This window comes from Trachemys scripta, chromosome 8 (assembly GCF_013100865.1).
Source record: "Trachemys scripta elegans isolate TJP31775 chromosome 8, CAS_Tse_1.0, whole genome shotgun sequence".
NCBI classification, from domain to species: Eukaryota; Metazoa; Chordata; order Testudines; family Emydidae; genus Trachemys; species Trachemys scripta.
In genome coordinates, this window is record NC_048305.1 from 307,679 (window position 1) to 333,391 (window position 25,713).

The window sequence follows — 25,713 nt, forward strand, 5'->3', positions numbered from 1 at the left end:
GGGGGGGGGGGGGGGGGGGGGGGGGGGGGGGGGGGGGGGGGGGGGGGGGGGGGCCCGGAGGAGCCAGGGGGTCACCGAGGCCAAGGCGCCCCGCCGCCCCCGGTTGTTCCTGGCGATGGGACCAGACAAGCTGCCCCGCGCCACAGACCGAGGGGGCCAGTCCGGGACCCACCGCGCCGGGCAGCTCCGCTCCGAGCCAGCGCCGGGCCCGCCCGCCACGCGCCCGCTGAGGCCGAGCCGGAGTCACCAAGCGGGGTCCGGCGCGGCCCCACCTCGGGGCTCCCCCCACACCCGGCTCCGCCACAGCCCCGGCGCCTCCCCCTTCGGACCGTACCGTGCAGCAACGGACGACGGGAACTGTAGTCTGGGGGGGCGTCCGAGCGGCCCCCCCGCCGACCCCCTTCGTTCCTCCCCATCACCCCTCCCCCCCAGCCTTGCCCCCCCCCAAGTCCCCACCCCCATAACCCCACACAAAACCAGCCCCTTCCCCCCAGGACCCACATCCCCTCTACCCTCCCTAGCTCAACACAAGGGGAGGCAGAGTCTCGGCTCCCCATCCAGCCTGGGGTGGGAGGCAGCAGGAGAGGCCCCTTCCCACCCTGTAGCCAGCAGCAGGATGGGGGGCTCTCAGCCCCCCAAGGAATGTGTTGTCAGGGCAGGATGTGGAGAAACATCACCTGTTCCCATGGTGGGGTCATTGGCAGGGCATATGACTTTACAGCAGGAAGTGGAGTTTTCCCTCTAGCCCAGATCTGCACAGGCCGTACCCTCTCTGCCCAGATTGCACCTGCCCTGGATTTCAAAGCCTCGGAGCCCTTTCCCAAGGCTGAAGGAAAGTGCTAGGTGGTAACTAGAGCATGGCCTGGCCAGAGCCTCCTGCCTCGCTCATCATAGTCAATCATGGAGGGGTTGGATGGTGCAGATCGCCAGGGACCTGTTCACAGTAAATATTTAATCATCTTCACCTCTAACCAATAGCAAGAAGGGCAGTAGCAACCCCTAAGGCAACATTAACCCTTGGGCAAGGTAAACTTCCTCCCTTAAGACTCATGGTTTCCTTGTTCCTTTTGTGGTCTCCTCTCCCCCACCCAGGGCCGGCTTTAGGCCAATTCCACCAATTCCCCCGAATTGGGCCCCGCACCTAAGAGGGCCCCGCGCCCAGTGGCAGGGCTGCCGGGGTGGGGGCAAGTGGCCAAGAATCCCTCCCCTGGCTAGAGGCTCCTTTTTAATTTTTACTCACCCGGCAGCGCGCTGGGTCTTCGGCGACACTTCAGCGGCGGGTCCTTCACTCGCTCTGGGTCTTCGGCAGCAGGTCCTTCAGTGCCACCAAAGACCCGGAGCGAGTGAAGGACAAACTGCCGAAGACTACTAGTGCCGCCCGGTGAGTACAAGCCCCAGATGTTTTTTTATGTGTTTTTTCTTTTTTCAGTCATCCTTGCCGGGGCCCCGTCAAAACTGTTCAAATCGGGCCCCGCACTTCCTGAAGCCGGCTCTGCCCCCCACCACTTCTCCTCTCAGCTGGATGTGACAAACTGCTGCCAAGAATTTCCCCTTGTCGCTGGTCTGGCTGCTCCTACAGATCAATGCACAGAGGGATATCTTTACTTAGCTTGTGGCGTGCCCAAACTAGGGCAAGGATCACAACTCCCCATTATCTGAGTCCTCATGAATTGCCAAAGCCACCCTGAACCTACCCGCTGTGAGCAGAGCCCCAGAGGCCTAGGGACAGAAAAAGAACCCAGCCAGCAGCTGTTACAGAGTCTTTTGGTAAATTTTATTGACCCCCCTTTCCATTTTTCCAACCCCTTCTATACAGATCTCCCTGGAACCCAAGAGAGCGAACAGATTCCTGAAGGGAAGCAGAAAGAACTGGTCCTATGCATGCTGGTATTCACTGCAATGCCTGGGGTTACAGGTACTCAGGTGACAAACTCTCTCTACACCATGGAAAGTTGGGCTGTGTGAGGAGATACAAACCCAGCAGCTATCTCTCGGTTTGTGCATTGTGTAAGTGGTCTGGTGCTCAGCTCCAAGCCTCAACACTAACACCCCTTGTCCCTGGGGCAAGCTTCAGGATAATCTCATGTCCTTCATGAGCTCAGGAGATCCTAGCAGCTGGGCTTGTATGAAACTTGATGCCTGAGCTCTTCCCACTCCCCAAATGCTGTTGTTTCAGAGGCAGAAAATGCTCTGGACTCTCCTCATAGCCCCATCCAGGAGCAGTATGGGCAGGTGTGCGTGTGTCCTAGGAAGGGCAGCAAGTTGGAGTGGATCTGGGTCAGCCATGGAGAGGAGCAGCCAGGAGATGACAGGCCAGCAAACTGTGAAAACAGGATACAGACAAATGAATAGGAAGGAAAGAAAACAAACCTGATGTGAAAAGCACACGCCTGCAATCCAAAGTATGGCAGTGTCCCCCTGTAGAGGATGCTGAGCTCTGAGGATCCTTCCCCCCCCCATTCTCCCCTTCCCCAGGACAATGACCAACAATACTTTCCAGCATCAGAGAGCGTCCAGAGGAAGGCACAAGACTTCCAGACTTCACTTCACGGACAATACCCCCTCCTGACAAGCTGATGATCACTCTGCTATGTACTCCTGTGCTCGCAATGAACCATTAAATAGCATTCCCTACTGCTGCCCTAAGTCCCTGTCACCAGCAGGAACAGGAGAAAGCAAGCCCAATCAAAGCCCAAATACCTGTCCGCCCAGTGATTCTCCTGGCAGATTTTCAAGAGGCCTCAGGGCACCAGGCCAATCTTCTGAGAAGCCGCATAAAGAGTTTGTCTCCATCATTCCTGAGAGACTCACCAGCTCCTGCCTTGCAAAGAAACAGCAATTTAAATCACACTGACTCAGTCAGTGGAAAGGATCAGCACTGGTCATCCCACTCCACGCTTCAAACCTAGGAGAGATCATCAGGCCCTTCGCCTCCTTGTGTCCAGGCTGGGAGGGGTAGGCAGGACTCCTCTCCAGTGAGCACTGGCAGAAGAGACAGGAGATGCTGGACCTAGTCCTTGCTCTCTCATCAAACCCAGTAGTTGGGGTCCCAATCCCCTGTGCTTTTCTCCCCAATGCCCACTATGCAGCTGGGGGTGATGGCAAAGCAGGCACACCACATACAACACAGAGAAGCATTTTCCAGAGCACTGGGGAATTTATACTATGCTCACCACTGGGACATTTGAGCACCTGGTAGGATTTGCTTGCATCAATCCCTCCCTTCTATGGTATAAGGCTCCTGATACCTACTCTCAGTGCCATAGAGTGCCACGCTTCACAGGCCCCCCCTAGGCATGTTAACACACTGTTCACTCTAGCTAGTTGCTGCCTAGGGCAGCTCAGTGTAATGGCCACTATATGCAGAGGGATTCTAGGAAGCGCTGGGAAGGATACCCATTGATTTGGGTGGATCCTCCATGTTTCATGTTGCTAGGCTTCTGCCCCTCCCTCTCCCTACAAGAGTTTCTCTCCTGTAAGACCCTAGAGGGGCCAAGAGCAACTGGCAGGCACTTTCCTTGGAAGTCCTTGTCCACACAGGAGAGGATGCTGGGTGGGCGGGTCCCAGGCATGCAATGCCCGTCTCCACAGCTTGACTTGCATGTCCCAGGAGCGGCGGCTATATTTCTTGTACTTATTTGGAGTTCGGGGGTGAATCCCTGACTGCCGAGCGGCCCTGGGAATGAAGCAGGACATTTATCAGTGACCACGTGCTTCCATTAAACATTCCTCACCCCAGCATCAAGACCACCCTAACCCAGCAGGAGCATGGCACTAATAGGACCCCAGTAGGATGTAGGAAGCGCACTCCAAAGGCTCCTGAATATGTCAAGTTTCTGGGACTTTTGGAAGGGGGAAGGGAAAGGAAGTTGCCTTCAGGCAGGATCAAAGGGAAGGAAGTCACTTTACATCAGTTTCAGGTATCTCTTCCCTTGGTGGGGAGCCTGAGGTCACAGTCGGAATCAGCAGGCTTATATGGGAAGTGGAGGTGAAAGCCAGGGACCACCTCACTTGGGGACCTGTTGCAGGAAGTGCTGGTAGCCAATAGTATTCTTCCCATAGTCTATCTGCTTCTGTCTCCTCTGCAGGGTGGTCTCATCGGTCTCAGTGTCAGATCTGGTGAAGAGAAAAAGTTAGTACTAGAGACACAAAAGTCAGCCCTGGACAAGCCACACGATCAGCACGCATCCAACACACCTCAATCCTGAGCTGGTGCCTCTTGCTGGGCCTGGCCTTGTGCCAATTCCCACGCTGACCATATTAACTCCAGGGGAGAATGGCTTTGATGACAAGGGCCTGTCCCAAGGAAAAGAAAGTTTGTTGCACGATAAACTTGCTTGTGTCACAGCCAGGTGTGACCACTGCATCCGACAGACTAGCCAGCCATCGGTTTGGTCCTGGGAAGCAGAACTAAACTGGGCAATGCAGCTTATCATAAAGGTACAGAGGATCCAGCTCAGCTTCTGGGACAGTTTATTCCTTTGAAACTCAGAACTGAAGCCGAGACCGGTCAGACCTCTCCAGAGAGGGCAACAGGATTACACCAGGCCAGCTCTGGGGTCTGTTGATGGAAGCCCTGGATACATGATCAAGGCAGCCAGTCATATGCTCAGATTATGTGTATTGCAGTGATACTCACAGTCCCCCACTCAGAATCAGAGCCCCGTTGTGCTGCATGTTATACAGACACAGACAGTCCTTGCCCCAGAGTTTACAAAGGAGGGGGAAGGAAAACAGTCAAGTAGATACAATTATAAATCTGCAAAACTCAAAAATGCAGATGTATCTCTCTTTAAAGAGTCAAATAGCCAACTGCCAATTAAGCTAAATCTTCATTAACTGGCAGATTTCTATAATGTAGCAAGTATCAGTGGTTGATTTATACACTCTTCCTATCAGACCAAGGACTTAAGAACAAGTCAAGAGGTCTCATCCCAAATACCTATTGCCATCAGCAGGGATCCCTTCAGCCTCATCTACAAAACAGAAAATGGTGACTCAGGAAAATGCTTGAATGTAACACCTTCTTCCCATCTTATTTTCTGTTTATCTTTTAGACTAAGCTTCTTAGTGTGGGGGACTGTATGTTTTATACAGGGTCAAGAAGTGTCCGTGCTTAGACAACAGGATGAGATCTCAACTGTCGGAGTAAAAATATATGACAACTAAGCAATGTGACAAAACTAAATCTACAGCCCCACATCTTACCATAGCTTTACATACTCCCGCAGGACTTTTTAGTGTCTACAAGGCTACTGGGAGATTAATCCCAAGAGTTCCACTCTGCAACAGCAACATCTCTACTGGGATATGTAGTGCCACTTTCCTGAAAGCGGCAATGGGAATTCTGGGCAAGGAAGGAGACTGGGAGAAGGGCGGTATCTGAATCAGTGAACCAGGTCATGCCGGTGGGGGAGTGACACTATATGTGAAAGAAAGCATATTCAAATGAAGTAAAAATCTTAAATGAACCAAACTATACCATAGAATCTCTAAGGATAGTAATTCCATGCTCTATTAATAAGAATATAGCAGTAGAGATATATTACCGACCACCTGACCAAGATGGTGATAGTGACTATGAAATGCTCAGGGAGATTAGAGAAGCTATTAAAATAAAAATCTCAATAATAATGGGGGATTTCAACTATCCCCACATTGACTGGGTACATGTCACTTCAGGACGGGATGCAGAGATTAAGGTGTCTAGACACCTTAAACGACTGCGTCTTGGACAGCTAATCCTGGAAACTACAAGAGAAGAGGCAATTCTTGATTTAGCCCTAAGTGGAGCACAGGATCTAGTCCAAGAGGTGAATATAGCTGGACTGCTTGGTAATAGTGACCATAATATAATTAAATTTAACATCCCTATGGCGAGAAAACACCACATCAGCATTTAATTTCAGAAAGGGGAACTACACAAAAATGAGGAGGTTAGTTAAACAGAAATTAAAAGGTACAGTGCAAAACGTGAAATCCTGCAAGCTGCATGGAAACTTTTTAAAGACACCATAATAGAGGCTCAACTTAAATGTGTATCCCAAATTTAAAAACATAGTAAGAGAACCAAAAAATCTGCCACTGTGGCTAAATAAAATAAAAGAAGCAGCGAAAGGCAAAAAGGCATCCCTTAAAAAGTGGAAGTTAAATCCTAGTGAGGAAAATAGAAAGGAGCATAAACTCTGGCAAATGAGGTGTAAAAATATAATTAGGAAGGCCTAAAAAGAATTTGAAAAACAGCTAGCCAAAGACTCAAAAAGTAATAGCAAAAAATGTTTTAAGTACATGAGAAGCAGGAAGCCTGCTAAACAATCAGTGGGCCAACTGGACGATCAAGATGCTAAAGGAGCACTCAAGGACAATAAGGCCATTGCGGAGAAACTAAATGAATTACAAGCGAGTCTCATCTTACGCACATTTAACATGCGCGAATTCAGCTTTGCACGGTCGGCAAAATAACTCCACCAGAGAGGTCCTTTGGGGCCATCTGCCTGTCCCAAGTCAGGATAAAGGAGGAGGGTTGGGCGTGGGGCTAGCAACTCCACCCCGTAAAAAATCAACCTGCTATAGAAACGCCAACAATAGAGATAACAGAGACTTTTAGCCTGGAAAAAGAAGGGTCTTCGACTCGAAGACGCATGACGCTGGGTGGTAAAAGTCGTGAGGAAGCCACTAAGCTGATTACCCTTCTTGCAACCAGGAGGATTACCATTGGTACATGGAACGTGAGGACCATGTACGAGTCAAGAAAGATGGCACAGTTCGCAGCAGAGATGAGGAGCAACAACTTGACCCTACTAGGCAAGCGGAAAAGAGGCCGTCCAAGAAACACCTGGCGACGCGACCTTCAGGCTGATAGCATAAAAATGGGCTATACCTGGAACCAGCTAGAGCAAATGGCCCAGGATAAAGGACTTTGGAGATCTGTGGTTGGCGGCCCATACCCCGACTGGGGTGACGGGCATGAGTGAGTGAGTGAGTAACGGTCGGCAAAAACTAAAACAAAAAGAAAAATAATTTAAATACTATACCTGTAGTGCAGGCGATTCCGCCCACCATTACACTCAATGTAATTTTGACTATACGTGATTTTCACTTTACATGCTGACAACGGAACGTAACCCCAGCATAAGATGAGACTTGCCTGTATTTGTATCGGTCTTCATGGCTGAGGATGAGAGGGAGATTCCCAAACCTGAGCCATTCTTTTTAGGTGACAAATCTGAGGAACTGTCCCAGATTGAGGTGTCATTAGAAGAGGTTTTTTGGAACAAATTGATAAACTAAATGGTAATAAGTCACCAGGACCAGATGGTATTCACCCGAGTTCTGAAGTAACTACTAACTGTAGTCTGTAACCTATCATTTAAATCAGCTTATCTACCAAATGACTTGAGAATAGCTAATGTGACGCCAATTTTTAAAAAAGGCTCCAGAGGTGATCCTGGCAATTAGAGGCCGGTAAGCCTGACTTCTGTACCAGACAAACTGGTTGAAATGATAGTAAAGAACAGAATTGTCAGACACAGATGAACATAATTTGTTGGAGAAGAGTCAACATGGTTTTTGTAAAGGGAAATCATGCCTCAGCAATCTACTAGAATTCTTTGAGGGGGTCAACAAACATGTGGACATGGGTGATCCAGTGAATATAGTGTACTTAGATTTTCAGAAAGCCTTTGACAAGGTCCCTCACCAAAGGCTCTTAAGCAAAGTAAACTCTCATGGGATAAGAGAGACAGTCCTCTCATGGATCAGTAACTGGTTAAAAGATAGAACAATGAGGAGTCCTTGTGGCACCTTAGAGAATAACAAATTTATTTGGGCATAAGCTTTCATGGGCTAAAACCCACCAGTTGACAAGAAGGGGTGAATATCAACAGAGGGGAAAAAAATAATGTTCTCACACCTTCTTGTCAACTGCTGGGAATGGGCCACATCCACCCTAACTGAATTGGCTTCGTTAGCACTGACCCCCCACTTGGTAAGGCAACTCCCATCTTTTCATGTGCTGTAATATATATACCTGCTTACTGTATTTTCCACTCCATGCATCTGATGAAGTGGGTCCTAGCCCATGAAAGCTTATGCCCAAATAAATGTGTTAGTCTCCAAGGTGCCACAAGGACTCCTCGTTGTTTTTACTGATACAGACTAACACAGCTACCCCTCTGAAACCTGGTTAAAAGATAGGAAACAAAGGGTAGGAATAAATGGTCAGTTTTCAGAATGGAGAGGGGTAAATAGTGGTGAAGAGTTACAAAGGGAACTCACTAAACTGGGTGACAGGGTAACAAAATGGCAGATGAAATTCAATGTTGATAAATGCAAAGTAATGCACATTGGAAACCATAATCCCAACTATACGTATAAAATGCTGGGGTCTAAATTGGCTGTTACCACTCAAGAAAGATCTTGGAGTCATAGTGGTTAGTTCTTTGAAAACATCCACTCAATGTTCAGCGGCAGTCAAAAAAGCAAACAATGTTGGGAATCATTAAGAAAAGGATAGATGGTAAGACAGAAAATATCATATTGCCTCTCTATATATCCATGGTATGCCCACATCTTGAATACTGCGTGCAGATGTGATCACCCCATCTCAAAAAAGATATGTTGGAATTGAGAAAAGTACAGAGAAGGGCAACAAAAACGATGAGGGGGATGGAACAACTTCTGTATGACAAGAGATTAATAAGATGGGGACTATTCATCTTGGAAAAGAGATGACTAAGGGGGGATATGATAGAGGTCTATAAAATCATAACTAGTGTGGAGAAAGTAAATAAGGAAGCGTTATTTACCCCTTCTCATAACACAAGAACTAGGGGTCACCAAATGAAATTAATAGGTAGCAGATTTTAAAACAACCAAAAGGAAGTATTTTTTCACACATCGCACAGTCAACCTGTGGAACTTCTTGCCAGAGGATATTATGAAGCCCAAGACTACAACAGAGTTCAAAAAAAAACTAGGCAAGTTCATGGAGGACAGGTCCATCAATGGCTATTAGCCAGGATGGGCAGGGATGATGCCCTAGTCTCTGTTTGCCAGAAGCTGGGAATGGGCAATGGGATGGATCACTTGATGATTACCTGTTCTGTTCATTCCCTCTGGGGCACCTGGCATTGGTCACAGTCAGAAGACAGGATAATGGGCTAGATGGACCTTTGGTCTGACCCAGTCTGGCCGCTCTTATGCCCCTAGTCATCCTCCATCCAACTCACTCTTGATGTTTTCCAGCAAATTGCTCATTCTTCCTCCCAAGCTCTCACTACATTAAACATCATGTTCTCCCTTGCAGCCATAGAAATAATCCTAAATAGACACATTTGTCACCACCAGCTCTCTTTTTTCTTTGAAATTCTTGCCCCATTAATTATATGCATTTTTTCTCTAAGGCCATAGGCAAATGTCTGCTAACTATGTATAATCTAGACAGAAAGCTTCTGCATACCATGTGTGTTTCCACCCACCTGTCTTTCTCACATACAGATGCTTTTCCAGAGGCAGGCTCTTCACATCCAAGAACAAGAGGGTCATGAAACAGAGAACTGTATGCCAGTTATGGAAGAAAATCAATTCTCCACTCTAGACAGAGCTCACAACCCTTCCCTACAACGCAGCTAGCTCAGGGACCCATCCTACCCCTCGGCCCATAGAAAACACTGACTTCTGAAAAGTCAGTGCCTGCACGAGGGATAGAATTCTCTTAAATAAGTTGAGTCAGCTAAAAACTGAGCTTCAAAGAATGATTCTAAACCAAGGGGAAGCAGTCACCACCTTTGAAGGCAGCCAAGGGGCTCTGAGTGACAAAGCCTCCAAATTAATTTATCTGAGCCTAATGAGGATTGTCAGCCCAGTGAGACACGGGCTAGGAGCATTATGAAGGAATGCAAACACGGTGTCAAGCATGCCCTGTCCCTGCACCTCTGGACCCGGAATGAAGCCCGAGTGCCACCACAGGCAGCAGGGCCAGTCTATCGCCCAGGGTCATTGTGTGTGTGTCTTGCAGTAGCGCCTAGGAGCCCCAACCGGAGCAGCGCTGGCCCGCAGCGCAGCGGGAGCCGGGGGAGGGTCACAGCATGTCGGGCGCTGGAGAAGCCCCCGCAGGAATCCCCGTTAGTTACCGGGACAGACACCGGCACCGGGACGGTCCCACCCGCCCCCGCTGCACCCAGCGCCGGGGAGCCGCCCCGGTCCCGGCTCCGCGAAGGGCTGCCGGAGGCGCGGCTCAGGGGGGCGGGGAGTGGGGCAGCCCCCCCGGCCCCGCGTGGGAACAGGGCGCCACGGGCAGGGCCGGGCAGCGAGTCACGGGAGCGGCTCAGACACGGCCCGGGGGCTCGGCCCAGGTCTGCCCCGCCCGGGCGTTACAGCCCCGGGACTGCTGCGGGGTCCGGGCCGCGCGCCGGTACCTGCGGGCCAGCGGCTCCCAGCCGCACAGCGCGCGCGGCGCGGGCAGCATGGCCACTGGCGGGCGGGGCGCCACGTCACGTCACCAGGCAGGGTTCGCCTGGGGAATAAGCGGCGCGCCCCCTCACTAATACTTACAGACCGCGCCCCCACGCATCACGTGCTCCCGGGGGCGGTGATTGGCTTCATGGAGCCAATAAGCGCTAGACATGGGCGGAACCCCTTTTTACGTCTGTCCAATATCAAGAGCAACGTCCCGCCCGGCATTCTCTCCCCCAATAGGTTCTCACTTCGCTCGAGTCACGCGGACATTACCCAATCAGAGAGCGGCTCTTGTGTTTGGTCCCGTCCCCCGCTCGCCCTGATTGGCTACGGTCGGCAACAATCTCTGTGATTGGCTGGGATCCGGCGGCAGGTTTAAGTTCCCCGTGCTCGAGTTTCAGTCAAGTCTGCGGGCCCGGGGCCAGCGATCAGCGGGGCGCGGCGGAGCGGCGCGGCGCGGCGCGGCTGGGGGGCGAGCGAGCCGGGACCCGCCTGTCCGCGTGGGGGCGCGACCCGCGGGCGCCCGGAGGCCCTGGCGATGGGCCGCGGGTGACCCGGCCTGTGTGCTCCAGGTGCGGTCCCGCGGCGCCATGGCCGGGAATCTCTCCCCCGGGGCAGCCGGCGGCCCCCGCTCGCGTCTGGGCTTCCGAGCCAGCTGCAGGATGGTGCTGAACTTGCTGCGGGACACCGAGGTCTCGCTGCCCTTCACCCCGGAGCTGCCCCGCACCCCGGTCACCGCCCTCGCTCGGGGCCTTAGGAACCTCGGCGCCTTGGCTGGGTAAATCCCGTCTCGCCGCCTCGGGCGCGGGGAAACTCTCCTAACGGGGAGCGGGGCTGAGGAACAGCCCCAGGCACGAGTGCAGTGCCGGGGACAGACTCGGCATCCACCCTAATGGAAACGAAATCTGCCCTCCACCCGCCCTGCCAGCAAACGCCCCGTAGCAGAATGGGGGCCCGGTACAAGCTTAGCTTGTCCTTTTGCTGAAATCCTTCGGTGTTTCATCCACCTGCCGCTCAGGCTGCCCAGCGGGCAGAGACCGAATAGTGCTTCTGATCGTCCCCAAGTAGTGCAGGTGGCACTGGAGAAGAGGGGGGGGGGGGCGGTAAGAGCAGTCTCTTTGCTCAGCTTGGGTCAGGATGAACACATCAACTAGTGCTCCTGCTACAAGGATTGGGTCAGCAGCTTGCTCTTGATGGGTGGGGGGAGGGTTGATAAATTCAGGCCTAAATTTAGGATTTCTTGCTGTTTAGTGTTTGCATCACTGTGTTGAAAACAACTTTAGTCTAAAGGTTGTGATGCCTGCAAGGCCTGTTCAAAAGGAACCAAGAGGACTATAAGACTCTCTGTCCCAGCACTGGCTCCTGCAAGAAACTCGGGGGGGCGGCTTCTCATTTAAAAAAAAATATTTCTTGATGTGAACAGCATGGCCACTAAACCTCATCTTTTTATAAAGGCACCTCAAGACCTTCCGAAATGGCTCACAAAGCTCAGGTTCTGAGCCCTTTGCGTAGGGCTGGGGAAGGTACCTCTTATGGTTCCGGCGGCTCTAAGTGGGTGCATGATGCAAAAAAGAGTTCTGACAAAGATCCTGCTGTTGGATCCAGTGCAGTCTCATACCTTGATGTCCACATGCTGATTTACAAAAATGTCACAATTTTCCCCATCCCCTGATACTTTTGATTTTGATTTGTTGTTGCAGGGATACACCAAAGTGCTGTCTAGATCTGTCTGATCTCAGCAGTGGTGAGGAGATGCCTGCCTTCAATTTCACCCATTCCCCAGACATGGCTGGTAAGAGCTGACCGGCTGGGACAAAATTCTGAGCCTTAGCTCTAGTTTTATTGCTTGCTATTATGCTGGTGGCAAGACCCAAAAGAACATTTTGGTTACAACTAGTACTGTCAGCCAGCTCAGCCCCTTCCCATTATTTTATTTTATTATTTATTTTGTATTGCAAGAATGTCTACCTAGGGGTCCCAATCAAGGACCAGTACCTCATTTTGCTATGTGCTGTTAAATAAGTAATAGAGTTCCTGAGAACTCTCTTATTCTGGGATTATGAAAAGATTCAGCAGGTGGATTAAACAGATAGATGGGTTGTGGTTAGGTGAAGACAAGTAAAACAAGCACGTTTTGCATAGTATAGGCAGTAGCTGCAACTCACTTGACTAGCCATTTCCAACAGTCAGTGCTTGTAATTGTTAATAATGGTGCCAAGACTCTCAGAATCCTCAACTCCAGCTGTACACCCCTTCAATATGAGACAGTCCAAAATGAGCCCAACTTCCACAAGGCTGAGGCTTCACAGCCTAGCCAGGTGGAAAGGACTCTGCCATCCTTATAGTGAAAAGATTGGCTGTTGTAGCTATTCTCTTAGAATGCTCCCTTGAACTGTTCTCTAACTGTGCTGTTGTCAAAGCATGGAAAGCATTGGCACATGGGATCATTTGTTTTTACAGTTTACATAAACCTAGGGATGCTGTTGCAACACATCAGCAATATTAGTGGAGCACATCCCTGTCTCACTCTGCCTTAAAAGTGAAGGTTACAAATATAGTCTTCCTTGAACAAGTTAAATCAGCAGCAAACGCTGCTTTACTAGTTTTGTGAATTTCAAAATCTTCAACTTTGTCTCATCCATCCCTTGGGACTGTCCAGTACTGAGACCGGCTGTATAATTTCTAGAATTTTTCCCACTGTAGTTTGAAATGTCTCCAGTTACTTCCTGGAGCCCATTCCACAGCATGGGTCTCCTCACTAGGAGGTATTCCTGATATTCAGCCTACCATTATCCTTTTCTGTCTAATCTCTCATCTTGGGTAGTCCTAGAATGTTGGCCACAGGAGACTCTAGATGCCTTTTCTTCATTTCACATAATTGCTCCTACTTTATTCTCATGCTCATGCCCACTGTGTTTTGCTGACTTCTCTCTCTTCAGTTGCAGGTCGGGTGGACTCCTCAGGACCTCAGGATGGGCTGTAAGTTCTGTATATCAGGGCTCTTCTATGAGCACCCATCACTACAGTATCTGTAGTTCCTGTTAATGAGCCAGATCAGATGAAGAATGATATGCTCTGAAATGGCAATACATACCACGCTTGGGCTGAGGAAGAGATTCCCCCTCAAAAGTAGCAGGGATCTTTCCTGACCTGTCCAGATAGTTTTCTTATCTTTATAAAATGTCAGTGACTCCTGGCTGGAAGATACTGTGTAGTTAAGCAAGGAGTGTTAACATTTAGGTTCTAGATGGAGTGCGCCATGTGCCATGTCATGCAAACCTTTCCTTTCCAGCTGCTGAGTCTTTGCACTCCTTTTCCTTTTGAACTCTATTTAATCATAACCACCATTAATTTACGGAGAAGGTCAGTAATGATATGGACTCCTTCACCTCCAATCAGCTGTTCAGATCTGGCTACCGTTAGTAGTAACCAAAAGTAGTTTCTATTCTGTGGCTCTGGTTCTTATATGCAATGAGCATTGTGTGTTTTTTAAACTGCCTCAGCTCAGTTCAGAGGTTTTCATATCACATAAAAACACTGGTTTGTCAGCAGCCTCAATGGAGAAGAGACCAAGGACTAAATGGGCCACAGTAATTGAATTCCCTTTGATGGGATCCTTCCAAAATATGATTGAGGCATGTGAGGGGGTGAAATGAAGTTCTGTGCTGCAGCTGTCCATACAGTACCTGTCCCGTTCTCCAGCACGGTCAGGCAGGCACCATTTCTGGCATATACCTGCATTGCTGTGCTCACATGTGAAAAGAGCAGCAAGGTAAAATCAAAAAAGATCTCTGAGTAAATCTGAAGGCCTGTTGTAATAATTAGGTCTACAAATTTACTCTTAATTATGAGCTCAACTGTAATAAGTATATAAACGTTCATAATATGTGACAATAGCCTATGACAACAAATGTTGATGGGACAAGATACAAAAGGGAGACAGACAAACTGAATTAGTCTAAACAAAAAGGCAACTTTGATATAACTCAAAGAATATATTAAAATCATGCCTGGTAAACAGATGATGTGGAACCAGAAATTAAGTAACCAAAATTGGTATGTCAGAAACTATCCCTAACTGGTGGACTAAATAATAAACATTCATTACTGAAAACAATTTGACCTACTTTCATGAACATCTGTTCTTACAGGTAACATCTTAGAACTTTCATTCCGTTAAGGTAAAGTTGTAGGGCCAGTTATTACAACAGCTGTTTTACCCACTGTTCCTTTTATCGGTCGTTAAAGAAAGAGATTTGGGGAAGAAAATAGGGAAGAACAAATGGAAGCAAGCTTTGCCACCATGGCTGTCACCCCCACCATCTCCTGGGTTTCTGGGCCTCTGTTACCTTAATCCTGAGCAATGTCCTGACCAGACTGAGACAGAGGACATTGCCACCCATAGTGGCTCCAGCTGAATCCCAACCACCACCTGAGATGAAACGAGATTGGATTTAAACTGGAGCTGGTGCTGCTGCTTCAGCTGTCATCAATCTCAACTAACTTCTTTTCCCCAAAGGGACAGTTTAGGATTTTAACAGAAGTAGCAACAACAGCTTCAGCTCATCTCAACTAATCTTTTCACTCTTACCAAAGAGGACAGTAATTATCATAGGACTGGAAGCGACCTTGAGAGGTTATCTAGTCTAGTCCCCTGCACTCATGGCAGGACTAAGTATTACCTAGTTCATCTTTGAGACCATCGAATAGACTGTCACACAAGGGTTTTTTTTCTTATAAAACTCCTTACAGCTAACAGGAAAGGGAACAAGGGATGTTAAAATGAAAGCCTTACTTAATACTTCACACTTGAAATGCCTTAACTGCTTTCCTTCTTTTCTGCATCTTTAATAAAAGATTAAAAAGGATTTTTAATGATGTGTCTGCCATAGTACTAAGCAGGCTGTGGTCTCTGTATACCAAACCCCAGACCTTGTTTAATAGAGTTTAATGTTGGACAGTGACTGGGTTATGTTAACACCTTCAGCCCATATTCCATCTAAATTAGTACAGCAGGCCACTGGTCTCTTCTCCCTCAAATCCTTCCTCAAGAACCACTTCTGCTGAGACCCTGCACTTTATTTTTTGATTTTAATGTAATGACAGCAAGGCTGACTGGGCTGAGTGCAGTTTGTAAAATTAACAGGATGACTGTGCAGCATCCAGCCCTATGGCTAAGGCTGGATCGGATCCCCTCCCCCCAGCACATGCACACCCTGCTCTGTCTGGCACGCTCGCTTGGCGAGCCTATTTCAGATTAGACAGAGCTCTTTGGGGCAGTGCCGGCGCAGTGATGCCCAAGCAGGGCCTCTGGGCACTATTGCCATACACAAGAGAACAATCTTTGATGTTTGTTCAGAGTTTCCTAGATGGGAGCTTATTGCTTCCCAGCTCTGCCCACCCATGCAGGGGACATTCCAGAGCAGGTGGTGCATTGGCTAGGCTGCTGTCAGAAATGGCTGTTTTCTCTCCTACACACTCATCAACATGTTCCTCTCATGAGGCAGCCTCCTGTTGATTATAGACAGCCTGCAGGTTCTTGCCTAGAGCGGCTCCCCACTTCATCTTTAGCTGGCCCCAGGCAGTATGTATTTTCTGGTTTCAGTCCTGCCTGGGCCTGGACAGGTGGAGTTTGGGTCTGGAGGCCTTTGAAGGGAAGAATTCAATCTCTCTTTTCTGAGCCTACTGACAAAGCAGTGTTTTTTGTGATGTGGAAACTTGGTTTTTAGGATCATCCTGGGAGCACCAGTTGCATTGGGTGTGGTATTATTTCTTATTCAGTTTTACACAAGACTCTGTAAATCTGAGAGAGACAGTTTGCAGCTGGCCAGCCATGTCCTGTTCAGCATAAATAGGGGGATGATCTGTAAAATGAGGGGCAGGATCCCTGAGTTCTAATCCCAGCTCTGCCAGTGACTCACCATGTGGCCTGGAGCGAGATTCTGTTTCTCCGAGACTCAGTGTCCCTTCCATAAAATGGGATAATCGTCCTGTCCTGCCTGCTGAGCATCACCAGGGTGCTGTGTTAGTGCTGAGCATTGTCATTCGGCATAAGTTCTGCAGGGACATACTGAAGTGGGTGGGTCCCCCCTGAGGACATGCAGGCTGGACAGCAGAGCAAGCCCCAGGACACTGACAGACTGTTTTTCTCCCTGCAGAGAGGCACAGAGGCAGAATGTAAAATCTTTCCTGGTAAGTGACTCCTCTTCGTTGGGAGACAGGTTATTTTGTTACCGGGAGGAGTTGGGGCATCTGAGCAGGCCCAGGAAATGCTGTGGGCTGTTGTAAGGAGGCTAGGTGCAGTGGGACACTGACTGCAGGTCTCAGGGCTCATGTTTACCATTGTCCCAGTGAGCAATCCCTTCTGTGAATTGTAGCCCCAGGTATTATGCAGCACACCGAGTTCCCCAGGCTCCATGCAGCGAGAGGGCAACAAGATAGACAACTCCCTGAACATGGAAAACGTGAGTACCTGCTGGATGGGGCCGGGGGGGCTGCACAGGCATTTGCTGGAAGTGGTGGCAGATGGGAGCACATGTACTGCAGCTCTGTAGCACAGAATCCTTACCAAGCACTGAATATGGAAGGGGGTAATCCTCTAAGATCCCCAAATTGCCTTTCCTCCTTCCCCACTAACTGTGGTGCTGAATCTATTCCTAACCAAGATCCAAGGCCTGTTTAATGCCGGGGGAGGTTTGAAACTGTCTTAGGCTCTTGACCCTGGAGGTGGCGGATGTGGCCAGCTCTCAGCTCAAGGCCCTTTCCCCTTTCTCTTGTTTCAGGAGGGCCGCTGGTTTAAGCGCCCAGGGTGGCAAATGCCTAGGTCCCTGCTGTTTCGAAAGAGAGCAACAGCTCAGCTGGTGAGTTAATGCTTCAGGCTTCTCAGTATCCAATGATCTGATACGGTGAGTGTGGAGAGGATAATGCCAATGATATTTAATATAATATATGGAGATATACCTATCTCATAGAGCTGGAAGGGACCCTGAAAGGTCATCAAGTCCAGCCCCCTGCCTTCACTAGCAGGACCAAGTACCGATTTTGCCCCAGATCCCTAAGTGGCACCCCCTCAAGGATTAAACTCACAACCCTGGGTTTAGCAGGCCAATGCTCAAACCACTGAACTATCCCTCCCCTGATGATAGAGAGGGCTGGATGGGGATGAGCCCTCCTCTGAGATGTGGAGGACGGGAGCAGGCTGGGTCAGATCTCCCTTTTCTTATGGGGGCACTGTGCCTTGTCTGAAGCCCTGCTTTCGGTGGAGAGCAGGAATGAGAGAGTTCACAGGTTTGTGAATTGGTTTGACACTGGCGGCAGTCAGGGAAGTCTGCTCTGCAACAGCCCTAGGCAGTACTCTTTGGGATTAGTTAACAGACTGACCATATGGAGTCTGGTTCTCGACCATCAGGAGTTACTGTCAGTGAGTGGCACTGACAGCATGGCAGAGCAGGTCTGGGATCTGCAGTGCAGCTTGCCTGGGTGGGAACAAGGCACTGTTGCAGGACTGTAACTCCATCTCTTCCCCTGTCAGGATGCAGGGGGCTTGGAGGAGTGTGAAGTGAAAGATTTGGGCAGCCCAATTGCTGCAGTGGCACCGCATCCATGCAGAATGGCAGAGAACTTGGACAGCTTTGAAGAGCTCTTCCCCAATGAACAAGAAGACATGGAGGTGAGAGTAGCCAGGCATAGTCATCATCTGCTCTGCATGTACTCCACTGTGTGCTTCATGGAGCAGTTCACAAGCTGGGGAAGTAGACACTGCAGAGTCTGTCCTGGTCTGGACTGACAGGCTACCAAGAGCCAGCAGGTGTTTAGGTGCATTCTGGATATTTCTAGGGAGCCGGGTAGCTTTGATAGTGTTTAGTTAGACAAAGTATTGGCAGCCTGAGCTCCACTGGAGAAGATGCAGAGCTCACCTCTCCCCTTCCACAGTTGGAGGAGTGGAGCGACCTGGGATATGGTGAGCAGCCCTCCTGGACACTAGCAGATCCCTAGCTGTGTGTTCTCCCTCCATCACGGGGCACAGCAGCATACAGCTACAGGTTACTCTTGGTCACTGGATGCCTGACAGTGATTTCAGGTGAGTTGTGCTTGTGATTAATGCTGTTTCTATGCCCCCCAGAAACCAGTGGCTGGGAATCTGTCCTCCAGCATGGCTGTCCTGCTCTCTGGACCCCTCCTCACACAGGACATCAATGTCAGTGAAGTGAGTGAGCTTACCTACTAATACGTCATTAAATCGGACCTGCCCAGGTGTCTGGGCAAAGCTTGTATCCTGCAGGGCAAAAATCATTCTTGGACTGGGGGGTGCTGCTTGGGCTGGCATTGCTCACTAGCCACTTATTTCCATTCTAGGAGGAGCTGCTCTGCTTCCAGCTCCAAAGGGGCTTTACAGAGATGGGCCTCTGCAACCCAGGCTTCCGGGAAGGGAGCATTGCTCCAAAAGTATTGAGCTGGGGAGATGGCGCCCCCTTGTGACTTGCCTTTCCTTCCCATCTTGTCTGTCTCCAAGCAGATCTCTATCAACAGAAGTCGCCTGTACCGCTCACCATCCATGCCAGAGAAGTTGGACAGACCGGTGCTGAAGCGAATAGTGAGATGCCAGGACAATGAAACTCCAGTCAAGGTGAAACTGAGACGCAATCCTGTCTATGAGGAGCTGGAGCAGGTAAGGGAGCCAGACCTGGGAATCATTAAGAAAGGGATAGATAATAAGACAAAATATCATATTGCCTCTATATAAATCCATGGTACGTCCACATCTTGAATACTGCGTGCTGATTACCTGTCCTGTTCATTCTGGGGCACCTGGCAGTGGCCACTGTTGGAAGCCAAGATACTGGGATAGATGGAGCTTTGGTCTGACCCAGCCTGGCCATTCTTATGCCAGGGACTTTGGAGGGGGTAGTCCAGCCTTTGCTTTGGGGAAACTGTAAGACGGGTGTTGGCCAGCCCATATGGGCAGAGCCACACAGTGGAGTAGCCGGTTAGGGACTGGTTGGCTTGTGTATTGCTGATGGCTGCCTGATTGGTTGCAGGGCGCAACTCTGAAGAAGACGGCCTCACTCTCAGACATGGAAATTGTCAAAGTTCTTGATCAGGACTATGGCTTCCGACAGCTCATCGGGGACTTCTCTAAGGTCTGTGTCTGCTCCAGCCACCTGTGCCCTGAGCAGTCTCCCAGCTCTCGAAAGGGGTACGCCCTGATGTGGGAGAAGGAGCCACCTAATGTTGATGTGCAGAGCTGATTATTTTCCTTGCTGCACAGCAGAGGGATGAGAATCCTAGGCCGTAACCCCCCGAGACACTCCTAGGGAGCTGGTTTGGTTTCTACATGTTAAACAATCTTTGATTCAAAATCAAATCCTGATGCCCGCAGGGAGGTGGCAGGTAAGTCAAGGATCTGAGAGCAATACCTCCCAGCAAACACAGGAATCCTGTGCTCAAAGAAACAGTTATGGATTTAATCAGTGGATGCGGGGGTGAAGGATACAGGGACAGTCACCAAAGGGCCTGGGGGGTGGAAACCAGTCTGAGTTTGAGGATCTAGAAGAGCAGGGTCCTTGCAGCTATTATGATTCTGAGCTGGACTGAGAATGTCTCTCTAGGTGTATGCGCTGCCAACAGTGACAGGAAGGCAACAGGATCTGAGATACATCACTCCGGAGACTGTGAGCAATGGCCTGCCCCCATGTCTGTAACTGTGTCCTTCCCCACCCAAGCGTGCCTGTGCTCCCAGCTCTGCCTCTCCCTCCCCTCCAACATCCTTGTGTGTTACTCCTGAGAGCTGCTTGGTGGGGGCTATTTGACCTGCCCGTTGAAGCTGCTGCTTGTGAATCCTGATTCAAGTCTTGACTGCATTAATGTGGAGAAAGACTCCTTAATCCAGCCTTCAAAGCTTGTTAGCACTAGAGCATAATTAGACGCATCCTTTTCCAGCCACAAGCGTCACTTGAATGTTCTCTTGTCTTTTGGCTGAGCAATCCCTGCTGCACACAGCCTGTGGCTCTTGCTGGCCTGGCAAGAAGAGCAGTTCTGTCTCAGAAGGGGAAGTTGTGTGGCTGGGAGCTGCCCCTCATTGTTGAATCCTTTAAGTGTAAATTGGATCCTTTACAGGTGGCTGCTCTTCTCTTTGGCCAATTCCAAAGCTTGATTGAGACATTCTACATCATCGACTGTCGCTACCCCTATGAGTATCGGGGGGGGCACATAAAGGTGAGGGGACTGGGGAGGGTCTGAAGTAGGGGGTGGAACTGGGATGTCAGTATCCCCATGTGTTGCTGAGAATTGATCTTTCTTAACCCCCCCCCACCCCCCCAATTTCTGCACTGCAGGGGGCTCTGAACTTTCACAGGCAGGAAGAGGTCTTTGAGTTCTTGCTGAAGAAGCCTCTGTTTCCGTCCACGCCACAGAAACGCATTGTCCTTGTGTTCCACTGTGAATTCTCCTCAGAACGGGGCCCCAAGATGTGAGTGCAGGTCCTGTCTGGTCAGAGCTGGGAAAAGACAGCTGCTAGCAGGAGGAGGGTGCTCCTTGCTGAAATAACTCCTCCTGCTGCCTGTCTGACTTAGCTCCACATGTTGCTGTTTGAAGGTGCCGCTATCTGAGGGCAGAAGATCGAGCCATGAATGAGTACCCTGCACTGCACTATCCTGAGCTCTACGTCCTGAAGGGAGGCTACAAGGAGTTCTTCCCTGAGTACAAGGTAATGGCAGGTGGGGATAAGGAGTCTCAGACCTTCTGAGATGGGGGCTGACTTGCCTCAAGGCCGCAGCAAGTCAGAAAAGTCGGTGTTAGCAGTGGGATTAGAACTGAGTTCCTAGTTTCCATTGCTGTGCTTGGACCACTAGACTGTGCCCCACTGCCCACTAGTAGGTGTTCGTTACCAGTGAGGTGAAACCAAAGAAACAATGCCATACCACTGAGAACACAGCAGACCCAGCTCCCGCCATTGGAATTGTCTAGATGGGCTGCCTAGGGTTCCCTTGCTCTAGCTGGATAATGTGTCTTCCCTTCCTTTCTCAGGAGCTCTGTGAACCCCAGGACTACTGTCCAATGCACCACCAGGACTACAAGGCAGAATTGCTGAAATTCCGTACCAAGAGCAAGTTGTGGGCTGGAGACCGGAGGAGACGCGACCAAATCGCTCGTCTCATGAAGTTGTGAGGGCAGAGGCAGCAGCCTTGAGTGGGCACTGCTTGGAAGGGCTCTGCCTTGCACAGCAACAGTGTTTTTTCTCTTGGAAGTGGGTCACACAGTGACAGTCAGAGGCTGGAAAGTGGGAACCTGCCTTGTCCTGTGGAAACTGCAGCCACCTTCAGCCATTTCAGATGCTAACAAATGCTACAGGAAGGCTGGTTAAAAAAGGTCTTGATTCTTGATGCTGCATTTTGGAAAGACTGTGGCTGAGCATGACCCGGGTGGACCTAGCAGTCTGTAAGGAAACGGGGCCTCCTTCACATGGAAGGCACAGAGCGGGCCAGGTTCTAGGCTGCCTCTCAATGTTGTGCCCCGCCATTGCAGGGCAGGGTATGTCACAGCCTGAGCTTTGACTCCTTTTTCCATCTCCTGCTTCTAGCAGGAACCTCCATGTTTCTCTTCACTGTTACTCTAGGTTTTGCATTTAATTGTCTCTCTTTAGTGACAGAATAAACAGATACCAAAGTGCTTGATTTGAACAGCTCTCCCTGTCCCTCCAGCCTGGTGACTCCCACCCATTTGTACCATTAGGATATTATTAAATCATCTTGTGGCAGAAGCCCCTGGGTGACTAAACAGATGCCAAATCCTGGCCTGTGATTGGCTGAGAAGTCCTGTGATGTGTAAGCCTCTATAAGGTTAACACTGAAGGCTGGAACAATGTTAACCAATCAGATGACATCTCTGCTGCATCCTTATTAGCATCTCACAGTCACTTAAGGAATTGATGAACAGCAGCTAATCAAATCACATATGCAAATCTTTGCTTCCTGCTTGGCTCACTAGGATATTGACTTCTACCATTATCTCCATTTAGAATGTTGGGGAAAAGACAAGTTTGAAATTCCCACCCATAAAGAGGGGGAGTTAACCATTTATATGGATAAGGAGAACATCCCATTAGGAGGAATATGAATCCTGCTTCAAGGCACATGCCAACTGCCAAAGTTAGGAAGACCTCAGAGGCAGGTTATTCCAAAATTGTCCATTACGGGTTTGTTTTTTTGCACCTTCCTCTGAAGCTTTTAGGAGGGGCACTCTGACAGGAGCCCTGGGCTAGAAATCCTTATGTCCCAGTTATACTTTGCATGGACATTGAGAATGTATATAATAAAACAGGCTGTCTTGTTCTTGAGGTAAACAATGACCCAGGCAAATAAATACTGATGCTAATTGAAACAATTATTCTCCATACACTAGGGGAGTGTGTACTGCTTTACAGCTAAGTAAGAGATGGTCCCAGCTCCAAGGAGTCTGCAGTGTAGATTAGAAAAGGCATGGTATAGAGGAGATGGTATTGGCCTGAGGGTGGGGACAGTGTGTTGTCTTGGACACAATCTGTGCTATTTTTCTGTGTGTTAGAATTTTGAATTTACCTACTGTGAGAAAATGTTAATTTGTTTGCTATTTACATTGTCAGTAGCTTCTACCTTGTTCCTTCTGCTCCCGAAAAGCAATAGGTCTGGGGCCCACAAAGCAGGAAAGATTGGGTGAGTTCACATTTACTTCTTTCAATCTATCCCAGCCAATCTGGAAGCAACAAAGTCCAAATATCTTCCTTCGACTCTGAGGAACACAAGCTTTCTTTCTGCACAGCCTCTGTAACTAAGATCAATGATAGGAATAAGTTCTTGTAGTGTCCTGACTCTGAGCACAGCTCCACGTCTGTGTTTGCTTGGACAGAAGAGATGTTTAGCCTATTCCATGCTGTCTTACAAGGCCAGCTCCTTAAGCTGTCTGTAAAGCTTACAGGGGTACTGTATAAGGAAGTTCAGGGGGAGCACAGGGCTGGGGAGGAGCACAAAGCTGCTGCTAGGTGAAACAATTCCACCAGATGGCACTGCTGCAGTATAGTTAAGGTGAAGAGATGAAGATGTCCCCATTGTCGGCTGGACTCTAGGCATATTTGATATCTGGGCAGGGGGTGTCAACACCAGTACATATGCTCCATGAAACAGTGCAGGAGGGGAAGCACAGAGAATGGGGGCATCCCTACAGTTCTTGTGTGTTCTCCAGGGGGCAATCTTGCACTTATCCCCAGGGGCTGGATGCAAGGGACTCTTCCCTCCCCCGTGTAATCCACTGGCCAGCCCAGGAGCGTTACACCATAGCCTTCATACTCACCAAAAGGAGTGAGTGCCAGGTTCCTGTGGTGTCTCTGATCCGCCTCACCCTGCTGCCCTCCTGGGAATGTTTCCTCCTGGGGATTGGGCATTTGGGACTGAGTTGTGGTTTGGCTTTTTTTCTTTTCCAGGTTTCATCTCCCATTCTGTAGTAAGCTGTCTCCCCGGGATGGGAGAGCAAAGTGCACACGGCCATAAGATGAGAGAGCCTCTCTGCTCCCCCTACACACTGCTGCTTCTGCAGGAGCTTGTGGCAAACACCTCTGAAATTGGACTTTTTCAGTACATTGCATCCAACTCAACCTGTTCTCTTTATTCCCCTGGCTGACCCTCCAAGGTGTCCCCAGGTGCAGAGTTCAGCTTGCCATCTATGGATCCAGGAGCTGCAGGTGTCTCTTAGGAAGAATGAGTTACCTATAAAATGAGCTTGCATAACTCCCTTCACTAGCTTCCCCTCTCAGGGCCACAGAACTTGGGGTCCAGTCTGAGTGTGAGTATCTACACAGTGATTTTTGAGCCCCCTGAGCCTGAGTTAGATGACTCAACCCAGACATGTGCAGACGTAGCCTAAACGTGCTGAGTACTCAGTAAATATAATTAAACTAATCCTTGAAAGGTTGGTTGAAATCTACTCTGCTGGGAGGAATGGGGGCTGATGTCTGTAAGAAGATAAAGCAAAGGCATGAGAACTTCCAAAAACCCTGTTGCCAGGGACTTAATTTGGAGGATGCTGCCTCTGTGGACACAGCAGCTGTGTTGTGGTTCAAAGTCCTGCTGTGGGGGAGAGGCCTGTACCTCAGTCTCTCCTGGTAGTCACTGCAGCACCTGATCCTGCTGATAAGGAGCAAAGCAAACACCAGCCCCAGCGCTGCTGCCTTCCACGTGCCCATCTTTATTACTAGAGCCCTGCACAGATACAAAATTTGTATCCACATCTGATCCGTGATCCGCAAAAATGATCCGTGGATATAAAGCAGATATCTGCAGATTTGTAGGGCTTTAGATATAAAATTTGGATCCACATCCATCCACAATCTGCAAAAATGGTCCATGGATATCCACGGATTTGCAGGGCTCTATTATTACAATCAAAAAGGGCAAATGTACAAGTTTGGCTGAAATAAAAATGCTGCTAGAGCCAGTGGGAAGCTGCATCCTCTGTGGGGAGGAGAAGAAAGGATTAACCAGCAGTATCTGTTCCTGTAGTTTGTCTCCAGCTCATGGCTTGAGGTGAAGGGGGATTCATAGATTCCCAGGCCAGAAGGGATCCTTGTGATCATCTAATTGGACCTTCTGTATAAAACAGGCCACAGAACATCGCCAAAATAATTGCTGGAGCAGATTTTAGAAAAACATCCAACCTTGATGTAAATATGGTCAGTAATGGAGAATCCACCAAGGTAAATTGTTCCAGTGGTTAACTCAGGGGTCTCAAACACACAACCTGCGGGCCACATGCTCGGAGTGGAAGTTTTCTGTAACATTTTTATAATTCCTAGTCGAGCCTCAGTCTCCTTGACTTTACGCTTTGACTGGGGGGTTGGAAAGGGTTACGCAGTGCAGGAAATGGCCCGCAGCCGCATGTTTGAGACCCCTGGTGTAGATCATCATCAGTGTTACTGACCACATAAGGAATAGTTACAGGTGTTTATATTTTATTAAAACCCCTCTTCGCATTACAGTTTTAAAAAAGTTAATACATTGAGTTTTAATAGCATACTATATTACTCTTCATTTTTTTCATTTTTGACTATACTTTTGTATCATATGAGAAGGTGTCAGTGATGCGGCCCTCAGGCCAATGTACTAGTCCTCATGTGGCCCTCGTGGGTTAATTACTCTCACGGTTAAAAATGTACGCATTACTTCCAGTTTGAATTTGTCTAGCTTCAACTTCCAGCCATTGGATCATGTTAGCCCTCTCGCTGCGAGC

General features: G+C 49.3%; 3 protein-coding genes across 11 annotated transcripts in view; 1 reads left to right on the forward strand and 2 right to left on the reverse strand.

Moving 5' to 3' along the window:
- The window catches only part of FAM53C (family with sequence similarity 53 member C), an 11,922-nt gene extending 11,517 nt beyond the window's left edge, over positions 1 to 405 (reverse strand). Inside the window, exon 1 of one of the 2 annotated variants that reach the window (XM_034778088.1) lies at positions 335 to 405. The gene's annotated coding sequence lies outside the window, so the exon portion shown is untranslated. The other variant, XM_034778087.1, reaches the window with a different exon arrangement.
- A 1,345-nt stretch (positions 406 to 1,750) lies between these two features.
- Positions 1,751 to 10,505, reverse strand: LOC117881975 (oocyte-specific histone RNA stem-loop-binding protein 2-like). Of its 7 annotated transcripts, XM_034779879.1 has the most exons (8): positions 10,419 to 10,499; positions 9,480 to 9,557; positions 4,943 to 4,976; positions 4,198 to 4,296; positions 4,012 to 4,116; positions 3,518 to 3,676; positions 2,701 to 2,821; positions 1,751 to 2,321 (listed from the first exon to the last, which is right to left on the reverse strand). In XM_034779879.1, the coding sequence occupies exons 2-8, from the start codon at positions 9,544 to 9,546 to the stop codon at positions 2,202 to 2,204; spliced, it is 705 nt and encodes a 234-aa protein (XP_034635770.1). In that variant the 5' UTR covers positions 9,547 to 9,557; positions 10,419 to 10,499; the 3' UTR covers positions 1,751 to 2,201. The 7 variants fall into 7 exon arrangements, with proteins under 7 accessions (XP_034635770.1, XP_034635769.1, XP_034635775.1 ...); XM_034779878.1 differs by lacking the exon at positions 4,943 to 4,976 and having other exon boundaries at positions 10,419 to 10,505; XM_034779884.1 differs by lacking the exon at positions 4,943 to 4,976 and having other exon boundaries at positions 9,480 to 9,519; positions 10,419 to 10,478.
- Positions 10,506 to 10,941: 436 nt separating this feature from the next.
- Positions 10,942 to 22,125, forward strand: CDC25C (cell division cycle 25C). Of its 2 annotated transcripts, XM_034780001.1 has the most exons (15): positions 10,942 to 11,236; positions 12,159 to 12,250; positions 13,398 to 13,437; positions 16,617 to 16,650; positions 16,836 to 16,922; positions 17,241 to 17,318; positions 17,990 to 18,127; positions 18,581 to 18,664; positions 18,974 to 19,126; positions 19,497 to 19,598; positions 20,067 to 20,129; positions 20,575 to 20,673; positions 20,793 to 20,926; positions 21,052 to 21,163; positions 21,484 to 22,125. In XM_034780001.1, the coding sequence occupies exons 1-15, from the start codon at positions 11,049 to 11,051 to the stop codon at positions 21,622 to 21,624; spliced, it is 1,545 nt and encodes a 514-aa protein (XP_034635892.1). In that variant the 5' UTR covers positions 10,942 to 11,048; the 3' UTR covers positions 21,625 to 22,125. The 2 variants fall into 2 exon arrangements, with proteins under 2 accessions (XP_034635892.1, XP_034635893.1); XM_034780002.1 differs by lacking the exon at positions 20,067 to 20,129 and having other exon boundaries at positions 10,943 to 11,236.
- Positions 22,126 to 25,713: the final 3,588 nt, after the last annotated feature.